This window comes from Coenobita brevimanus, chromosome 55 (assembly GCF_032717465.1).
Source record: "Coenobita brevimanus isolate Jiangsu-jjx chromosome 55, ASM3271746v2, whole genome shotgun sequence".
Taxonomy (NCBI): domain Eukaryota; kingdom Metazoa; phylum Arthropoda; class Malacostraca; order Decapoda; family Coenobitidae; genus Coenobita; species Coenobita brevimanus.
The window spans coordinates 46,317,411-46,334,376 of NC_137008.1; the positions used below are offsets into that span (position 1 = coordinate 46,317,411).

Consider the following 16,966-nt stretch of genomic DNA (forward strand, 5'->3'; position numbering starts at 1 on the left):
ACTACTACTACTACTACTACTACCCACTGAGTGTATCCTGGGACATCACACCTTCACATATGCCATCACTGCGATCATATGGCCTTTGTATCGGGCACCAGCTACCTTGATGACTCAGTAATATTTGTAAGTCTTTCATAACAGCATGTATATCGCAGGCCTGGGTATGCAGGGCCTGTGTTGTATCTGAAAGCACCAGAAGAAACCACATCTACTTTGTTATTATTATTATTATTATTTTTATTATTATTATTATTATTATGATTATTATTATTGTTATTATTGTTAGTATTATTTATTGTATTATTATTATTATTATTATTATTATTGTTGTTGTTGTTGTTGTTGTTTTGTACGACTATTGTTCTGAGTTAAGCTGCACCTTTCTTTTTTTTGCGTTTTTTTATGTTGGAGTGGTAGTAATAGTTAATATCTTCATTGTAGATGTATTTTATGATGATATGTCTCGCAACAAGATCAGAATAGTTAAAGGATAGGTATGAGAGGGTCAGCATCAGTGTAAGGCGTAATGAAGCAGTTGTTGTGTTAAAATTCGAGGTGGTCTGGCGTAGGAAGCTTTGAAGCATTTCTTCAGTCTTTTGTATTACACCTTGTCTTGTGTGCTGCAATCGCTAAGAAAGAGGTGTTGCGAATTCTCAGGTGCCACTTATAACCATCACCAGACACAACCATCCATCCACTTAAGTTTTTAGTTTACATTTTTTTTTTAATTATTAATATTTACACGCTTCCTGTACACTCCACATCCTGTATCTCTGCATCCTTCTCTACGGCGCCGTTCCCTCCGTGCCTCATTAGTTACTTCCCTCCCACCCTCCTGCCTCTCTCTTAGTCTCTTTCTCCCCCTTTCTCTATAACATTCACCTTTCCTCCCTCCTCATTCTCCATGCTTCTTCCCTCCCTTTCTCTCTATTACTTTCTTCCTCCTTCCCTTTCTTCCTTCCTTTCTCTCCATCGCCGTTTCTCTCCTTCCATATCTCCTTTCCTCCTTTTGAGTCCGTTTCTCAGCTTCCCGTTTTTTCCTCTTTTCTCCTTCCCTCCCTTCATTGCTCTGTCTCCTTACACACCTTTAGTCCAGCCTCTTATTTGTCTCTCCATCATCCCTTTCTCTTACTGTGCCTTTTCATTTCCTACATTTCTTTCATCATTCTTCTCATATCCGTCCACTCTTTTTACCACAATTTCATTCCTATTTCCTTTCTTTCCTTCTGTTCTCCCTTCGCTTCTTCTCCCCTTCCCATCCTTCTCTCCCTCCCTTCCTTCTTTCGCTCCCTGTTACGTTCTTCACCATCTGCTCAGCTTTCTCCTGTTCTCCCTTCCTTCTCCTCTCTCCATATCTCTTTCTCTTCTCTCTTCGTTTATTGTCGGTTTCACCATTTCCTCCTTTCCCTCTCTTATTGATCTATTCCTTACCGTCATACCCACATTTCCTCTTCCTTCTCTTATTTTATGCTTCTTGTATCTCTCTCTCTCTCTCTCTCTCTCTCTCTCTCTCTCTCTCTCTCTCTCTCTCTCTCTCTCTCTCTCTCTCTCATAGATTTTCCTCTTATTTTTTTACGCTTTCATCATCTCAGTCTCCATCTTCATCTTTACTCTTCTCTACCCATACCTCTCCTGTTCTTCATTTCACGCCTCCCGTTGGTTATATTTCTCTCTTCCTCTTTCTCCCTTTGTCTTTTCCATTTTCCTCCTCTTCATTTCTATCATTGTTTATCCTCATTTCCCCTCTCCTCTTTGCACGATTTCCTCTCTCTCTCTCTCTCTCTCTCTCTCTCTCTCTCTCTCTCTCTCTCTCTCTCTCTCTCTCTCTCTCTCTCTCTCTCTCTCATTCTTTATTCACCCTCCCTGTCCTTTCGTTCCTTTCTTTTTTCTCTCTTTATCCTCCACTTGTCTCACCCCCTTTCCATCTTATTTTCTCCCTCTTCCTATCTCCCATTTCCCTCCATTGTCTCCTTTCCCCATCTTTTTTCCTCCCTCTTCACCCACCTTCGACCTCTTCCTCCCTTCCTGATCTCTCTCTCTCTCTCTCTCTCTCTCTCTCTCTCTCTCTCTCTCTCTCTCTCTCTCTCTCTCTCTCTCTCTCTCTCTCTCTCTCCCGTTGACCTCTCCTCTCCCTTTTTCTTTTCTCCCCTCTCTTCCTCCTGTTCCTCTCCTCCCTTCTCTTTTCCTTCCCCCTCCCTCTCCTCCTCCTCTCCCCCTCCACTGACTTCTCTTAGTAATTTCCTCTGTGCTCATCTCTCGCCTGCCTCCCCTTTCGTGCAGATTCATTTCCCTAGACTGACACTGGCACTCCCCCCCCTCCACCGCCCCCCTTCTCCCCACCGCCTCCCTCCCCACTGCCACTACTCTCCCCACTGGCACCCCCATACCCTCCCCGCCGCTCCCATCGCTACCTCTCCCCTCTTTTTCCTTCGCTTCCTTACCTCTCTTGTCTCCCTCTCCTCCTCACTGCCCCCTCCTTCCCCCCTCCTCTGTGGCTTCCCTCCTCTCCCTTCCCCGACCCTGCCCCCTCTGCGCCCTTCCTTCCCCCTCCCCTCCTTTCCCCACGGCTTCCCTCTTCTACAGCTCCCCTCACCCTCCTTCTTCCCACTCTTCCCTTCCATTCCCTCTCCTTATTTCTCCCTTCCTCTCCCCATTGCTGCTGTCTTCTTTCCTCCCTTCCCGCCTTCACTCCCTACCTCTTCCCCTCCTTCACTCCCTACCTCTTCCCCTCCTTCACTCCCCCACCCCTTCCCTTCTCTCCCCTCTCCTACTCTCTCCTCTTTCTGTTACTCATCCCACCCTCTTTATCACCCTCCCCCTTCTCCCTTCCACTACTTCTTCCCTGTCTCTCATACTCCATCGTTGGCTTTCTTCCTCAATCCCACTTCCTCTCTTATGCCCTGGCAACACTCTTTACCACTTTTTTGTCTTCCTCACTCCCCATCCCCCCCTCTCACTCCCTCTCAGCACTCAGCCTTCCCTCCTTCCTTCCCTTCGCTCCCTGCTCCCATTCTCAACAATCTCAGTTATTCCTTTCAGCATCCCTCCCGTCTTCCTTCCCCTTCCTTACTCCTTCTCTCGCACCTCTGTCACCTCACTCTCTCATTTTGGTCTTCTGCTTTCACACCCTCTCCGACTTCCTTATCCACTCCAACTTCCTCTCCTCCCTTCACTGTTATTTCTTCCCTCCTGTCTTTTTCTTCTCTCCTTCTCAGTTTATTTTTTTTCACATGTTGCTTTTCCTGTACGTGTAGTTCAGAGTGTCCTTCATTTCTTTTCTGACTACAGTACTCTGTGGTGTTCTAATAGTATTCCTCCACTGGATTATGCTTCACCTTCCCTGGGTCCATCTTTTCTCTCTGTCACATTGCTTTCCTCCTTGTGTCTCTTTCTGTGCTGAACCATTTATTCGTTGTCCCTCACTTTTTCTTTACTTCTCCCTTACCACCACCACCACCTCCTCCTCCTCCTCCTCCTCCTCCTCCTCCTAGTCCTTTTTCATCGTCGGCGTGTTCCACCTCACTCTTAACCATTCACCTCCTCATCTTCCCCCGTGTCCATTTTCTCTTGAATTTCAAAAATCTCTCAATACAATTCCCCCAAAAAAGAATAACTGAGAATCTCAAAGCCCACGGTTTCAGTGGCAGTGTGTTATGGTGGATCGGTAATTAATTGGCGTATGAGGCGTAATGATATTGTCGTAATTAACGGTAATGAATGAGTGGATGTTGCAAGTGGAGTGCTACATGGTTCAGTTTGTGGTCTTGTTCTGTTTTGTATGAATATATATGATAAAAACAAAGGGCCGTGGTGTATAATCCCTCGATTTGCCCCTGATACGGGAGTTAGTAACAGAGAGGCTACACTTACAAGGACGGTTATCAAGAAAGCTCGTGATAAATTGTTTCATCTGACACAAGCAAGATGAAGGAATTTTAATGGATAAATGTGAAGTCCTAAATGTGCACAGTAAAAATCAAATAGCTAGTTATAATGGAAATGATATTGAACTCGATAATCTGTACAAAGGAGATGTATTAATAATACCGTACTCTAATAACAAATGACTTAAAACGAAGCCAGAGGTGCACAGAGGCTGCAAAAAATGGTTAGTTGAACCCAGTGTTACGATATTTAATTTTAGATAAAAATATATCACCCTTACCTTGTAAACTTCCTTTGTAGCCCCACATATCAGTTATATAGCTGCTGTGTTCAGTTTTGATGTATTTCGGTTTGCCTTCCCTTGTACTCCCTCTCCTCCTCCTATCAGGCTTCAGGTTGATCGTCCACCCAGCTTCTTTGTGTCGCCGAGGTCCCTTTCAAGTCGCGGGGTAATGATCACTTGATCACAATTAGCAGCAACAATGCAGACCGCCCCTCCCCCATCTCACATATCCGTCTGTCTGCCTGTATATTGTGTGTCTACAAGTCTGTATTTATTTATCTATCTGTCTATCTATTTATCAGCTAATCACACTATAGATAGATAGATAGATACAGTATATATATATATATATATATATATATATATATATATATATATATATATATATATATATATATTTATATTTATATTGTGTGTGGGGGGGGCGCTCACCATCCACTCACTCGATGTAGTGCTGCTCTCGGGTGTCTGCCCTTTCCTCTCCTTCCTCCTTTCCTTTCTTCCTCTTCTGTATTTCTTTACTTCATTCTTTCCCCTCCTTCTGCCTACGGATGACTTTACACTCCCTCTTTTGTCTTTCTTTCCTTCATTCTTTCCTGTTCCTTCTGCCTATGGGTGACTTTACACTGAGTGACAAGCCGAATGGTTTCCTGTACACCAGGAAACCATTTACTACGCTGGGTGGTACCCATAAAACCAAATTATGGCGCCTGATGGTTTAGTGGGTAATTGCAGTGCTCCAATCGCATTGAGCAGGTGAAGGTTTATATCCAAGGGTTGGCTGGGGTTATTGCTCACGTAATGCCACTCAGAGATGAGTGAGGCTGGTCACTGTCATCTTAAATGTCAGGACCAACTTGCCTAGCCCCGGGCTCCTACTCTCCACTTGGGGCAACGTTTGATTGGGTGATGGATGGATGTGTGTGTGTGGGTGGGTGGGTGGGTGTTAGTTTATCTACTCGTATCAATCGCTGTCTGTTTACGTACGTACTTAGGCGTTTGTTTTTCAAAATTTAATTCTCCTCTTTCTTTCTTTCTTTCCATCAGTATTTTTATCACTCGTGTACCCTCACCATGCATCCATCTCTTGCCCCACAGTAAGTCTCTGTTTGGATGTATCCCATTTTATCAAACATTTTCCCCATCTTAACTTTTGATCTTCCTTTTCCACGACTCACGCCGTCATCGTCTATATACAGTACTCCTTTTCATCTCCTTCATCCTGTTCATTTTCCATTCTTTCTCCTCTTTCTCCTCAATGTTTATCTTTCATTCTTCCATCAGTGTTTCGCTCTTTTAGCGCCTTTCCTTTATTTCTGCTTCATAACTCCTTGTGGCAGATGATGTATATGTTTTTTTTTAAATAATTATTACTATCATACCATTTTATGCAGCTGAGAAATGACGTCTGGAACTGGAGAAATTTGATGTGGCTTTCATGGATCTCTTCACATGTAGATATAATTTCGAAATGGAATCGAATAGTCTAAAGGCAGCATGAATCATCTAATGCGTCATCGTGGTGAAGGGAATCAAGTCTTCCTCATCATTATCTGTATCTGTCTTCTCATCTCCCATATGTTCCCTTCTCCCGCATTTTCCCCTCTAGTTTCTGCGTGGCTGGTCATTAACGGATACTCAAAAGGAAGTCAATAGGCTGAACCGTCACCAAGTCAAGGCACAGACATACGAATGAAGTGACCATCGATTCATTGCGTAACTAACTTCTGTTTTTGCGAGAAGAATAAGATACACGGGAATGTCTCCACTCTGCTTTCCTTGTCGTTCTTGCACAAGCAGATGTTACATGCTGGAATTAATCATATGTTTCTTTGGGACTTTGGACCCTTATTTGTGTATGCGTACCGTATGCCCTTATGATGCCTTACATAGGAAGATGGTGGCCGAGAAGTAGTAAAGTGGAATGCTGATCGTCGGTTTAAACTTTCTGTTGCGGGGTATAAGGAATATTTATTTCGTCACAGGTATTTTCACATTCCATCACTGTGATGCAAGTTCCTTCATTAAAAACTTATTATTCCACTGAAGCTGTCTTGATCGATATACCTCAAGCATGTCACAACGCTGATACTGGGAATTAGCACCCAGACGGGGGTATGTGGAGGTAAGTGGAACGTTTCTTGGTTTGCAGGTGGAGTATTTAACAAGAAGCGTGGGTAGTCGGAGGGAAAAAAAAAGTGGGGGGAGGAGGTGTCCGTAAGTACCTTACACAGTAACCATGACAGTCTTTTGGGTACGCAACATTTTAATATAAATCCCTTCACTACGATTTTTTTTTATAATTCTTGCTCTCTCCAAACAGTTTTGCTCAGGTCTGGATTTTTTTTTTTTTAATGATAGTGTCAAATATACAAAACTGTAATCTCCATTAACCCTTCCACTGCTAGGATTTTCCCGTCTGGTTGTAGTAAGAATAAAATATAGACAAATGACGTTCCCGGGTTCAGAGGGTTTATCCGTTTTTATATCCAGACATCGAGAGTGTGTGTAGCGAGTGAATCCAGGGGTTGCCATGGTAACACAATGCAACCTTCTCAGAATCCCGTAGTGTGGAATGTGGTGGGGTTCAAGACCGCTTGTACAATCAAATGTGGCCGCCTGTGGACTGTAGCCCGTGGTACAAGATACTGTTATACTTCCATACTTTCTTCTACAGTTCCCCTTCTCGTCTTGTTTTCATTTCCCTGATAACTTCTTCCTCTGTTACCCCTACTCATTACTCTTTTATTACTTATCTCTCCCAAGCTTTGTGCTTCATCAGTATATACCGCCTTCTCATATACTCTCATATTTTTCTCTACCTCTCCTTTTTATCCTGTATCCATTCTTCCTTCCTTTTATTCCCCTGTTTAGTACTCTTGCATGCACTTCCCTCTCCCCCACGCTGCTCTGCCTCCTCTCCTCATACACCCTCAGTCTGTCGGTCTTTACTTTCGTTATTTCTCACTGTGGTTTTTTTCCTCCTCCTTCATGGTGTGTAGGTAGCAAGATTATAATACTGTCTGGCGGTAGCAGTGATAATATCGTTTGACTAACAAAATCTTTTGATGGTAAAAATCATGAAATAGTGTATGGCAGCAATAAAGTCGTTTAGTGGTAACAGGAGTATAATCATCTGACGAGAGTGATGGAAAATTCTTCTCGCGGCGTCAAGAATAAAATCACTATAGTGTTATCAGTCCAACCCTCTCACTACACTTTTTTCACTTTAACCTGGCCTAAAATTGCCGTCTCTCCATCTTCAATGCAGAACTGTAACAATAGACTAATGCTGCAGTATGGTGCCAGTCACGAGGATGCCCTGTGGAAAGACGTAGAGCCGTAGCAGTTTTTTTCTGTCACTGACCTGCGTGCAGTAACCAGTAAAAAGTCTACAATCTGGGCCAAATGAAAGTGAACTGAGTATACCAGAAAGTTAACACATTTCACCCTCAGTAGGTGAACCAGCGGAAAAAGGGAGAAAACATATTACCGAGAAACAGATGAATAAAAATGAGAAAGAGAGAGAGAGAGTACAATAGATAGTGGGTGACTCGTACGGTGTTCAGCAGTGTCTGTCGTAGCTGTGTTTACTATTCACCGTCATTTCTGACACCTCCAACACTCTCTGATCGCTAATCGTTATCAGTCTGGTGTCGTCCTCACCGACAGCAGTGTGTTGTGTGCCGGTCATATGATGCGATGTGCATACTGAGGTGAAGCCTAGGATTTCGAAGGCATGCATGATGAGTAAATGAATGTTTTGCCTATTTTGCTGGACACTTTGTTGATAGATCTACATTTATGCTTCGTTTTCCTGTTTCTGGATCTTACCCACTTCACTTTTCGGTGGAAAAGTGACGGAGGTAGTACACTCTGTGAAGATGGGCGTTAATCATTGGCCCGTGTTTATGTGATAATGTTGTTGATCAACGACAGCAAGTAAGTCATCACGCACTGCACTCAATGGCACGGGTTATAAAGATGTCATCATTCTGAAGGGGATACTGTGCTTTAATGAAGAATTCCTCGTCCATTATTCCCCGGAATAAGAGGCTTAGTTAACCATGCTCGTCAACTCAGACCTTTCCTTCAACATCGTAGTCTTTTCTGGAAAGACCTATTATTAACGAGGCCGGCAGGGAAGGACTTGTTGCCTAATTAGTCTCAATCATCCTCCGTAATGAGGTGGAGTAAATGGTGGGGTAGTGAAGTGCCTCGGGTTTGTCTCTTTATACAAGTTTCCCTCTTCACTCAGTCTCCCTTTATACATGCCCTATACGCAATCCGGCTAAAACTGCACCCTATCTCTACAACCCCTGCCCCAGCCACCCCTCCCCCACCATCCTATCCATACCATCACTCCCCTGCCACTCCTGCCTACATCACCTCCATCCTTACCGTACCTTCCCCGGCCACCCCTGCCCTCACCACACCGCCCTACTATCCCTACACTCACCGCACTGTCCTACCACCCCTGGCTTCATTCCATTGCCCTACCACCCCTGCCCTCATTCCATTTCCCTACCACCCCTGCCCTCATTCCATTGCCCTACCACCTCTGCCCTCATTCCGTAGCCCTACCACCCCTGCCCTCATTCCATTACCCCACCACCCCTGCCCTCATTCCATTGCCCCACCACCCCTGCCCTCATTCCATTGCTCTACCATCGCTGCCCTCATTCCATTGCCCTACCACTCCTGCCCTCATTCCATTGCTCCAGCCATGCACTGCCCACACCGTACCGCCCTGCCATCCATGCCCCTGCTAGCGCTTTTCTCTCTCATGTACTCCACATTTCACCCATTTTCGGCCTCACTGTGTCTTCCTCCGTCTGTTCCCCTCTCCTTTGTTACCTTCGCCTTCCATACTCGTTTTTCCTTCCACCCTCTCGCTACTCCCAGCACTTCTGACGTGTCTGTATTATTCTATTTCCCTTATGCCCACTACGCACACACACACACACACACACACACACACACACACACACACACACACACACACACACACACACACACACACACACACACACACACACACACACACACACACACACACATTTCTTTCCTTCCATTAGGCTATTTATCGCTTAACTACACTCCTCTCTCCCTTTCGCAGCCCAGTTTTAGACTTCCCTTTCCGAAGACAGTCCTTTGTCAGTATTTCATCTCTTCCTGCCCCAGGAGGCCCCACAACATGTCACTCCCTCCTACCACTTGTTACCGTGTGCCATAAGTTCTTAAATCATGATCATCATCATCGCCATCATGATAATCATCATCATCACCATCATCATCATCATCATCATCATCATCATCATCATCATCATCATCATCATCATCATCATCATCATCATCTCCTACGCTCCTCATGGGGCCACACCGGATTAGATGATGATTGGATGATAATAATAATAATTATTATTATTATTATTATAATAATAATAATAATGATAATAATAATAATAATATTATTATTATTATTATTATTATTATTATTATTATTATTATGTTTATGTTTATTATGTTTATTATTACGTTGGGAATATTATTATTGTTATTATTATTATTATTTATTATTATTAATTATTATTATTAGCAGTAGTAGTAGAAGTAGTTGTAGTGGTAGCAGTGGTTGTAGTAGCAGTAATATTAATTCTGTGTTCACTGTTATTCTCATTTTCCGTTGATTTATAAAAAATCGTTTTCTCTTTCATCCGGCAGAACTCGATCCGCCACAACCTGTCCCTGCACAACCGGTTTATGCGGGTGCAGAATGAGGGCACTGGCAAGAGCTCCTGGTGGGTCCTCAACCCCGACGCCAAGCCCGGCAAGTCCACCAGACGCAGAGCCAACACGATGGAGGGCGGCCGCTGCGAGAAGAACAGGAGGGGAAGGGTGAAGAAGAAACTGGAGGTAAGAACGTCGCCAGGTGGTCAGGGTTTTAACGTAAAGGCTCGCGTAAATCACACACACACACACACACTGTATGTATATGTAGAAGTAGTAAAACGATGGAAAATGGTCTGGTAAACAATAATGTATTACGAATTTTCGGGGTGCATCAGGCCATCATCAGGTACTTAATGTATGTTGTCCGACAATGTCAGCATGACATTTTTTTTTTTTTTATTATAGTAAGTAAATCCGATTAAAGCAAAAACATTCCTCCACCCAGTTACAAAGCTCAGAGTGAAATACCAAGACCCTCTCAGAAAAGACCCAAGTAACTTACTCAGCCCCTGACAGAAGCGATGAAACCAACTCAGCCTAAATGTTCGAACTCTGCTCAAAACCCCCAAAATGAATATTTGCACCAGATAGCATTTTCAGCTATTAGAGTGTGCTCATTAATTCATGACCACCCATTTTCCTGTAATGAATTTCAGGTGTAAACAGAATTCAGCATTTCATAGGATGCATTAGTAGGAGAAATATTATTAACAGAAAAGTATAGGCCTGAAATCTATGTAGCTATTAATACATAATTGAGTCTATGTTCGAACATGAAGGTTAATTTGGTTTAGTTGCTCCATTGTGGGGGTTTTGAGTAGAGTCATAGACATTATAGAAGTTGTAAAAGAACAGAAAAGGATGTGGGCAGGTCATGTAGCAAAAATAAGGGAGAACCGATGGACCAAGAAGCTGACTGACTGGACTCTGTGCGGACTCCAAGAGAATAAACCTAACAGAAAAAGGCCGGCCAGGAGGTGAAGAGACGAGACAGAGAAGTAGGTAAAGCGTGGCAGAAATTTGTCCTGTCAAGTAATTCGTGGAAAAAGTTGTGTGAGGCCTTTGTTCAGTAGCGGACTTGCAATGGCTGATATATATATATATATATATATATATATATATATATATATATATATATATATATATATATATATATATATGTATGTATGTATGTATATGTAATGACAGCACATATACTTGGTAAATCTTAATGGGGGCTCTGTCCTGAAACCTGCAAATGATATAATGGGTCGTTTTGGATTGCCATGGACGAATGGTATCGGACTGCAACTGAAGGACGTATTAGGAGAGGATACACACCTATCATTCATATGTCTGACACAAAGAATCACGGAATCATAAGTGATGCAGAAAGACTGGAGGGAACGCTGAAAAAAGCCTGGTTGATTATGTGCCTGTAGACTACAAAGCTACTTGGGATAGTTGGTGACATACCGACATGAAAGATATGTGGGAGCGAGGAAGAAAAAAAGATTGTGAGGAGATAGGCCTGGTCATGTAACTGGTACGCAGGATGAATTTCAGGGTAGCTTAGAGGGTAAAGGGCAAGATTAGTAATCGGAGTGGATAAGGAAAAAAAAAAAAAAAAGAGTGGAGAAACGGAGAACAAAAGCAGTGACAGATTAAAGGTAGTGAAGGAGAGTCAGTTAAGTGGGAGCAAAGAGAGTGTGGAGTGCATTCAAAGACTGTTTGGTTGGGTGTGTTAAAGCTATTTGTAGTGTTGCAAGAGTGTCTGGTAAGTATGGAACAGTGCGGTGGAAGACAGATGGCGAAAGCAGTGGAAGAAAAAGGAAGAAGCGGTTGGAGTGGATACATGAATGGAGTTCAAATGAAATAGTGAGGAAATATAATGAGAGTCCATTATGATGTGACAGGGGTAAACCAACTCGGCTGTCTGGCCCTGCTGCGAATGTCGCTGGATTGCATTGCGCAGTAGACCCTCGTGCGATGTGTTGCGGTGAGGAGGGGTCCCTTTTCCCCTTAGAGGCTAAGATACGAGTAAATAGGTGTGTGTGGATGAGTAAGATGGTGAGTGTGTTAAGTGTGAAAAGGTATTAGTATATAAAGATTTGTAAAAATTTATAAATGATAATCGTGGAAGAAAATTAATGAGATCAACGTAAAAGCAAGAAAACTATTTTAGAAAGAGGTTGAAAATGTAGGAATGAGTATATGTAAACAGAAATGTGAAGTATAAGTGATGAGAGTAGCCAGTAACCGACACTACAAAAGGCGTCATTGGGTAATAGTTTTCAGAGTTTCTTGTAAAACTGCTACGGTGGTGACACTTTTTTGTCTCTATCTAAGGACGGGATTTGACATGTCGTGTAATCTGGAAGGAGGACCCTCAACATTTCTTCCCCTTTTACCCAGATGGAAACGTAACGACAAATGCAACGCACCCTGAATATCCATGCCACACTGATGTACGAGCAGACATAGTGCGGTATTTTATGCTGTCAGTGAAAGATGTACAGTCGCACAGACCGACAGTCTGCAGCTATATAATCACAATGGATTTTTTTTTTTTTTCTTTTTTTTTTAAGTATGAGTTCTACTCGCCCTTGGTGACTTGTCAGTTGTTTTTGCTCCGTCCTCGGGTAAGTGAAGAGGGAGTATTAGTGATGTGTAAGAACAGGTTTACATTTTAAATTAATTATCTTGACTCGAATGTTTTCTGTGATAGCATGGTTGCTTGAGTGGGTACCAACGTGGCCAATACTTTTTGCAGACATTAAGTAATATGCCTTCGAGAGGCAATTTCCTTTTCGTGCGCTATAAAATTTAATGATATTACTATGTATGCAGGGCACTACAGTCTAGAAATCTGCATGGCAATAAATCGTTTGTTAATAATTTAGGGGATACAGTGCACCAATGCAGCCGATTTTTTAAACTTATGAAGATAACTTGCAACTGATTCAGATTCAGATCCTGAACGACATTTAGATTAAGGGTGACATTCGAGTTTTTAGAGGCTGCCCGGCCTTGGTGAGCTGATGCCAAAGTCTGCAATTGCTCAGTCAGCGATTTTCTTTTGAATTTCCAAGTCGCTTGGCCCTTTCACTTCGAGGACGTGTTTGTCTTCGTTTTGCAACCTCTAGACGGTTTTTTAAAGTTTGGAGTGTGATCTCATGTAGTGAAAATGTTAGTGAAGGATGTAACTGATTTCTTCAGTGTTAAAATAGTTCATTAAAAATAAAATCGTCTGGAAATATCAAGAAGATTTCATTTAAGCAATGGAAAAGGCAGGAGGAGAGTCTGTGAATTATGTTGGATAAGGTTTGATGAGATGACTGTCCCATTGTTTATTGATAAGATACCTGGAGAACAGTTTCATTCACAGCTGGAGAACAGTAACTGGACATGAGGGGAGGGAGGGATGTTACTAGAGATAGAGAGGATGCCTAGTGGGTCCGGCAGTGTACTGCATGTTGCAAGGGAGGACACCTACAGCCATGCATGGTCAGGTGAAAGTAGTAAAGAAATATTGGGAAAGATGCCTATAGTCTGAGTAGGGAACATAGTAAATTTGAGCTTGGGATGAAATAAAAATGTATGATTTTTCCATTTGAACAATTCACGGCGTTCTACTATCAAAACATGAAAAAAAGTACGCTAGTGTGTGGTGACCTGGTGTGTCGCTGAGATCTCAGTCCTATCCCACCATCAGACAACCCTCAGGATTCGGGGAAGGCCAGAGGTTTACGGTGAAAAGCTGCAGGAGCTGAGGGTATTGATGACGCGGGAGAACGATAGGTGTGTGTGTGTGTGTGTGTGTGTGTGTGTGTTTAATTCACCGGGTCGGTCAGGATCACTTGATGGTCGTGATCGTCAGCTTTTACCCTCCCGGAAGGGAGCTGAGAGCTCATATAGTCCGATCTAAGGGCAAGGCTGTGACCTTCACACACGCACACACTCGTCCCCTTGCCCAAGGGGAACAGTAACCACCCACTTCGTCAGTGAAACTTTTCGCAACCTGAGCGAGGCGCGAACTCCCGTCCACCAGATGGCGAGCGAGAATGTTACCACTGAGTCAGCGTGTGTGTGTGTGTGTGTGTGTGTGTGTGTGTGTGTGTGTGTGTGTGAACCAGACTGCCCAAATCTTTGTCTCGCACAACGCCATCACGTCGTATCTTCCTGAAAAAAAAAACCATTCCCACTGTTTGACATTCTTCATTCTCATTCTCCACATTGCATACTGCAAGGCCTCTGGCCACTGGAACCGTTTTTAGGGATCCTTGATCCACACCATCCACTTCCCAGTCTGAGCGGCCGTCAGGGAATACCGGAGCAGTTTTCTTTCTCCACTGACCCCAAAGATAAGACACATGGTTAACCGCCCAACTGTGGTAAACAGTTTACTGTTACTCAGGAGAGCAGAACAGTGGGTACTCCTATGTGCCGGCAGGTTATGGAGCTCCAGCTGGATAGAGTCTGTAAGGATTTTCGTTGGAGGAATATGGTTGGTGTTTCTGGCTCTCATAATACCACTCAGGGACGGATGAAGCTGGTCACTCATGCCTTAAATGTTGAGTAGCTGATCACCCTTGCTTCAAATGCTGGGACTTAGTAGCCAAGCCCCGGACCCCAACGCTCCTGATGATGATGATGATGATGATTATTATTGTTGTTGTTATTATAATTATTATTATTATTATTATTATTATCATTATTGTTATTATTATTATTATTTTTATTATTATTATTATTATTATTATTATTATTATTATTATTACTACTACTACTACTACTACTACTACTACTACTACTACTACTACTACTGCTACTACTACTGCTAGTGCTACTACTACAACTACTACTACTACTAATACTACTACTACCATTATTGTTGTTGTTAACAGTAATAATAATAATATGAAGTGTAAAGGTGCTAAACCACATAAGCAAACTCCCACACTAATCCCATACTGTGTGTGTAACCTGTGGATCCCGCGATGTCCCTACAGACGCTGAGGAACGGCCTGGACACCACACCGTCGCCCTCGTCGTCCCTCAGTGAAAGCTTGGACCTGTACCCCGACTCCCCCCACGGCCACCCCATCCACCCCGCCTACAGCCAGCTCTCACCGCCAGACTACCGACCCCGTGCCTCCTCCAACGCCTCCTCCTCCGGCAGACTCTCGCCCATCCCCGCCATGGAGTCAGATATGCACGACTCGCAGGTTAGAACGAGACTGGGGGGTAACGTTCACGGCTGAAGTTCGTTAAATTACGTAGCCTACTCGTGTGGTATCTCCCTGAATTGGTGAAAGAGGGGGGGGGGGATGGAAGGAATGTGTGTGTGTGTGTGTGTGTGTGTGTGTGTGTGTGTCTGTCTGTCTGTCTGTCTGTCTGTCTGTTTCTGTGTCTGTGTGTGTGTGTGTGTGTGTGTGTGTGTGTGTGTGTGTGTGTGTGTGTGTCACGAGTCAGGTAATGCCATTGCTCGATTCATAGCACAGTACGTGTAAAGGTCAGTCAGGTCAGAGGTCAGGCAGGAATCACTATCTATCTATTGCCAAACGCCTCAGTCCCGTAAGGGGTGGCCACAGGCAAATCGCCTCCATGTTGCTCTGTCCCCCGCCGCGTCATTTCACTGCCCTCCCCTCAGCTCACACACCCCACTCTCATATACCCCCTCTCTCATATACCTCTCCACTCCATCCCTCCATCTCATCCTCGGCCTCCCCCTCCCTCTCACATCCTCCACCTCATTCAGATACACTCTCGTCGTTAGTCTCTCCCTCTCCATCCTCTCCACATGGCCAAACCACATAGTGTAATTCTCCTAACGCTTTCTATTACATCCACATGCCCACCACAACGCTCCTTCACTTCCTCATTTGTCAGACTGTCTCTCCATATAACTCCACATGCTCCACTCAAATAACTCATTTCCACTGTTCTCACTCTTGACTTGTGTCCTTCCAACAAGGTCCGCGCTTCACTTCCGTATGTTAAATTTAGAATCACAATACTATCATGCAACGACTTTTTTGCTTCCATGCTCACTTGCCTATTTCTTTTCACTGTTTTCAAAGAACAAGCAAACTTTCTTTCTTGTTGTACCCTTTCAAGCATTTCATCCTCCAAACTTCCATCGTTACTCATCACACTTCCCAAGTACTCTGATGCACTCACATTTTCCATTTCCTCGTCATCCAGCCGCAATGTATATTCATTTACTTCATTTCCCTCAAAGCCATAACTTTACTCTTCCCTACAGTCACCTTTAGATTCCGTTTGGTACTCACTCTCCCAAACTCATTCACTAAGCCTTGCAATTCTCTTCATCTTCACTTAACAACACAGAATGAAATGCAAAGAACAGTACAGGAAGTCTCCAAACCTGCCCTCTCGCATTAGGGCTGCTTCAGCATCCACTGCCCTACCCTGTACTTCTTTTATAACCCCATCCATATACAGATTGAACAATCATGGGGACATGACACATCCCTGTTTCAATCCAACGTTCAGATAGGAAAATTCACTCAGTTGTTTATCCACACGCCTTCCAGCCTTAGCACCCTCATACATACTCATCACGGCATTCAACAAATTCCTGTTTACTCCATATATTCTTAATATTTTACTCATGCCTTGTCACTCCACTCTGTCATCTGCTTTCTCCAAATCCATGAACGCTGCATAGAACTTCTGACTCTTCTCTAGAAACTTTTCCACTAAACACCTGAGGATGAGTATCTGACCTACACAACCTCTTCTCTTCCTAAAGCCTCCCAGTTCTTCTCCAACTAATGCCTTTGTTATTTCCCTACCTCAGTAAATATCCTACCAAATACTTTTCTTATTACACTAAGAAGACAAATGCCCCTATGATTACCACACACTTCTTTTTCCCTTTCCTCTGTACAAGGGAATAATTATACCTGACTTCCAATCCTCCGGGAATCTACCTTCCTCCCATGCCAATCTGCACCTCTTCCATATTCATTCTGCTGTCTCTCCCATGCTTCAGCATTTCACCACACACTCCATCAGTTCCTGGGGCTTTCCCCATTTTGATTTTCTTCATTGCTT

The 16,966-nt window shown here is 43.5% G+C and overlaps 1 protein-coding gene across 1 annotated transcript in view; it reads left to right on the forward strand.

Annotated features, from left to right (window-relative positions):
* Positions 1-16,966, forward strand: part of foxo (forkhead box, sub-group O) — a 697,892-nt gene that overhangs the window by 672,055 nt on the left and 8,871 nt on the right. The window contains exons 2-3 of the mRNA XM_080273705.1: positions 9,896-10,087; positions 14,896-15,111. Of these exons, the coding sequence (XP_080129831.1) occupies positions 9,896-10,087; positions 14,896-15,111 (408 nt within the window). The remainder of the gene's footprint in view (positions 1-9,895; positions 10,088-14,895; positions 15,112-16,966) is intronic.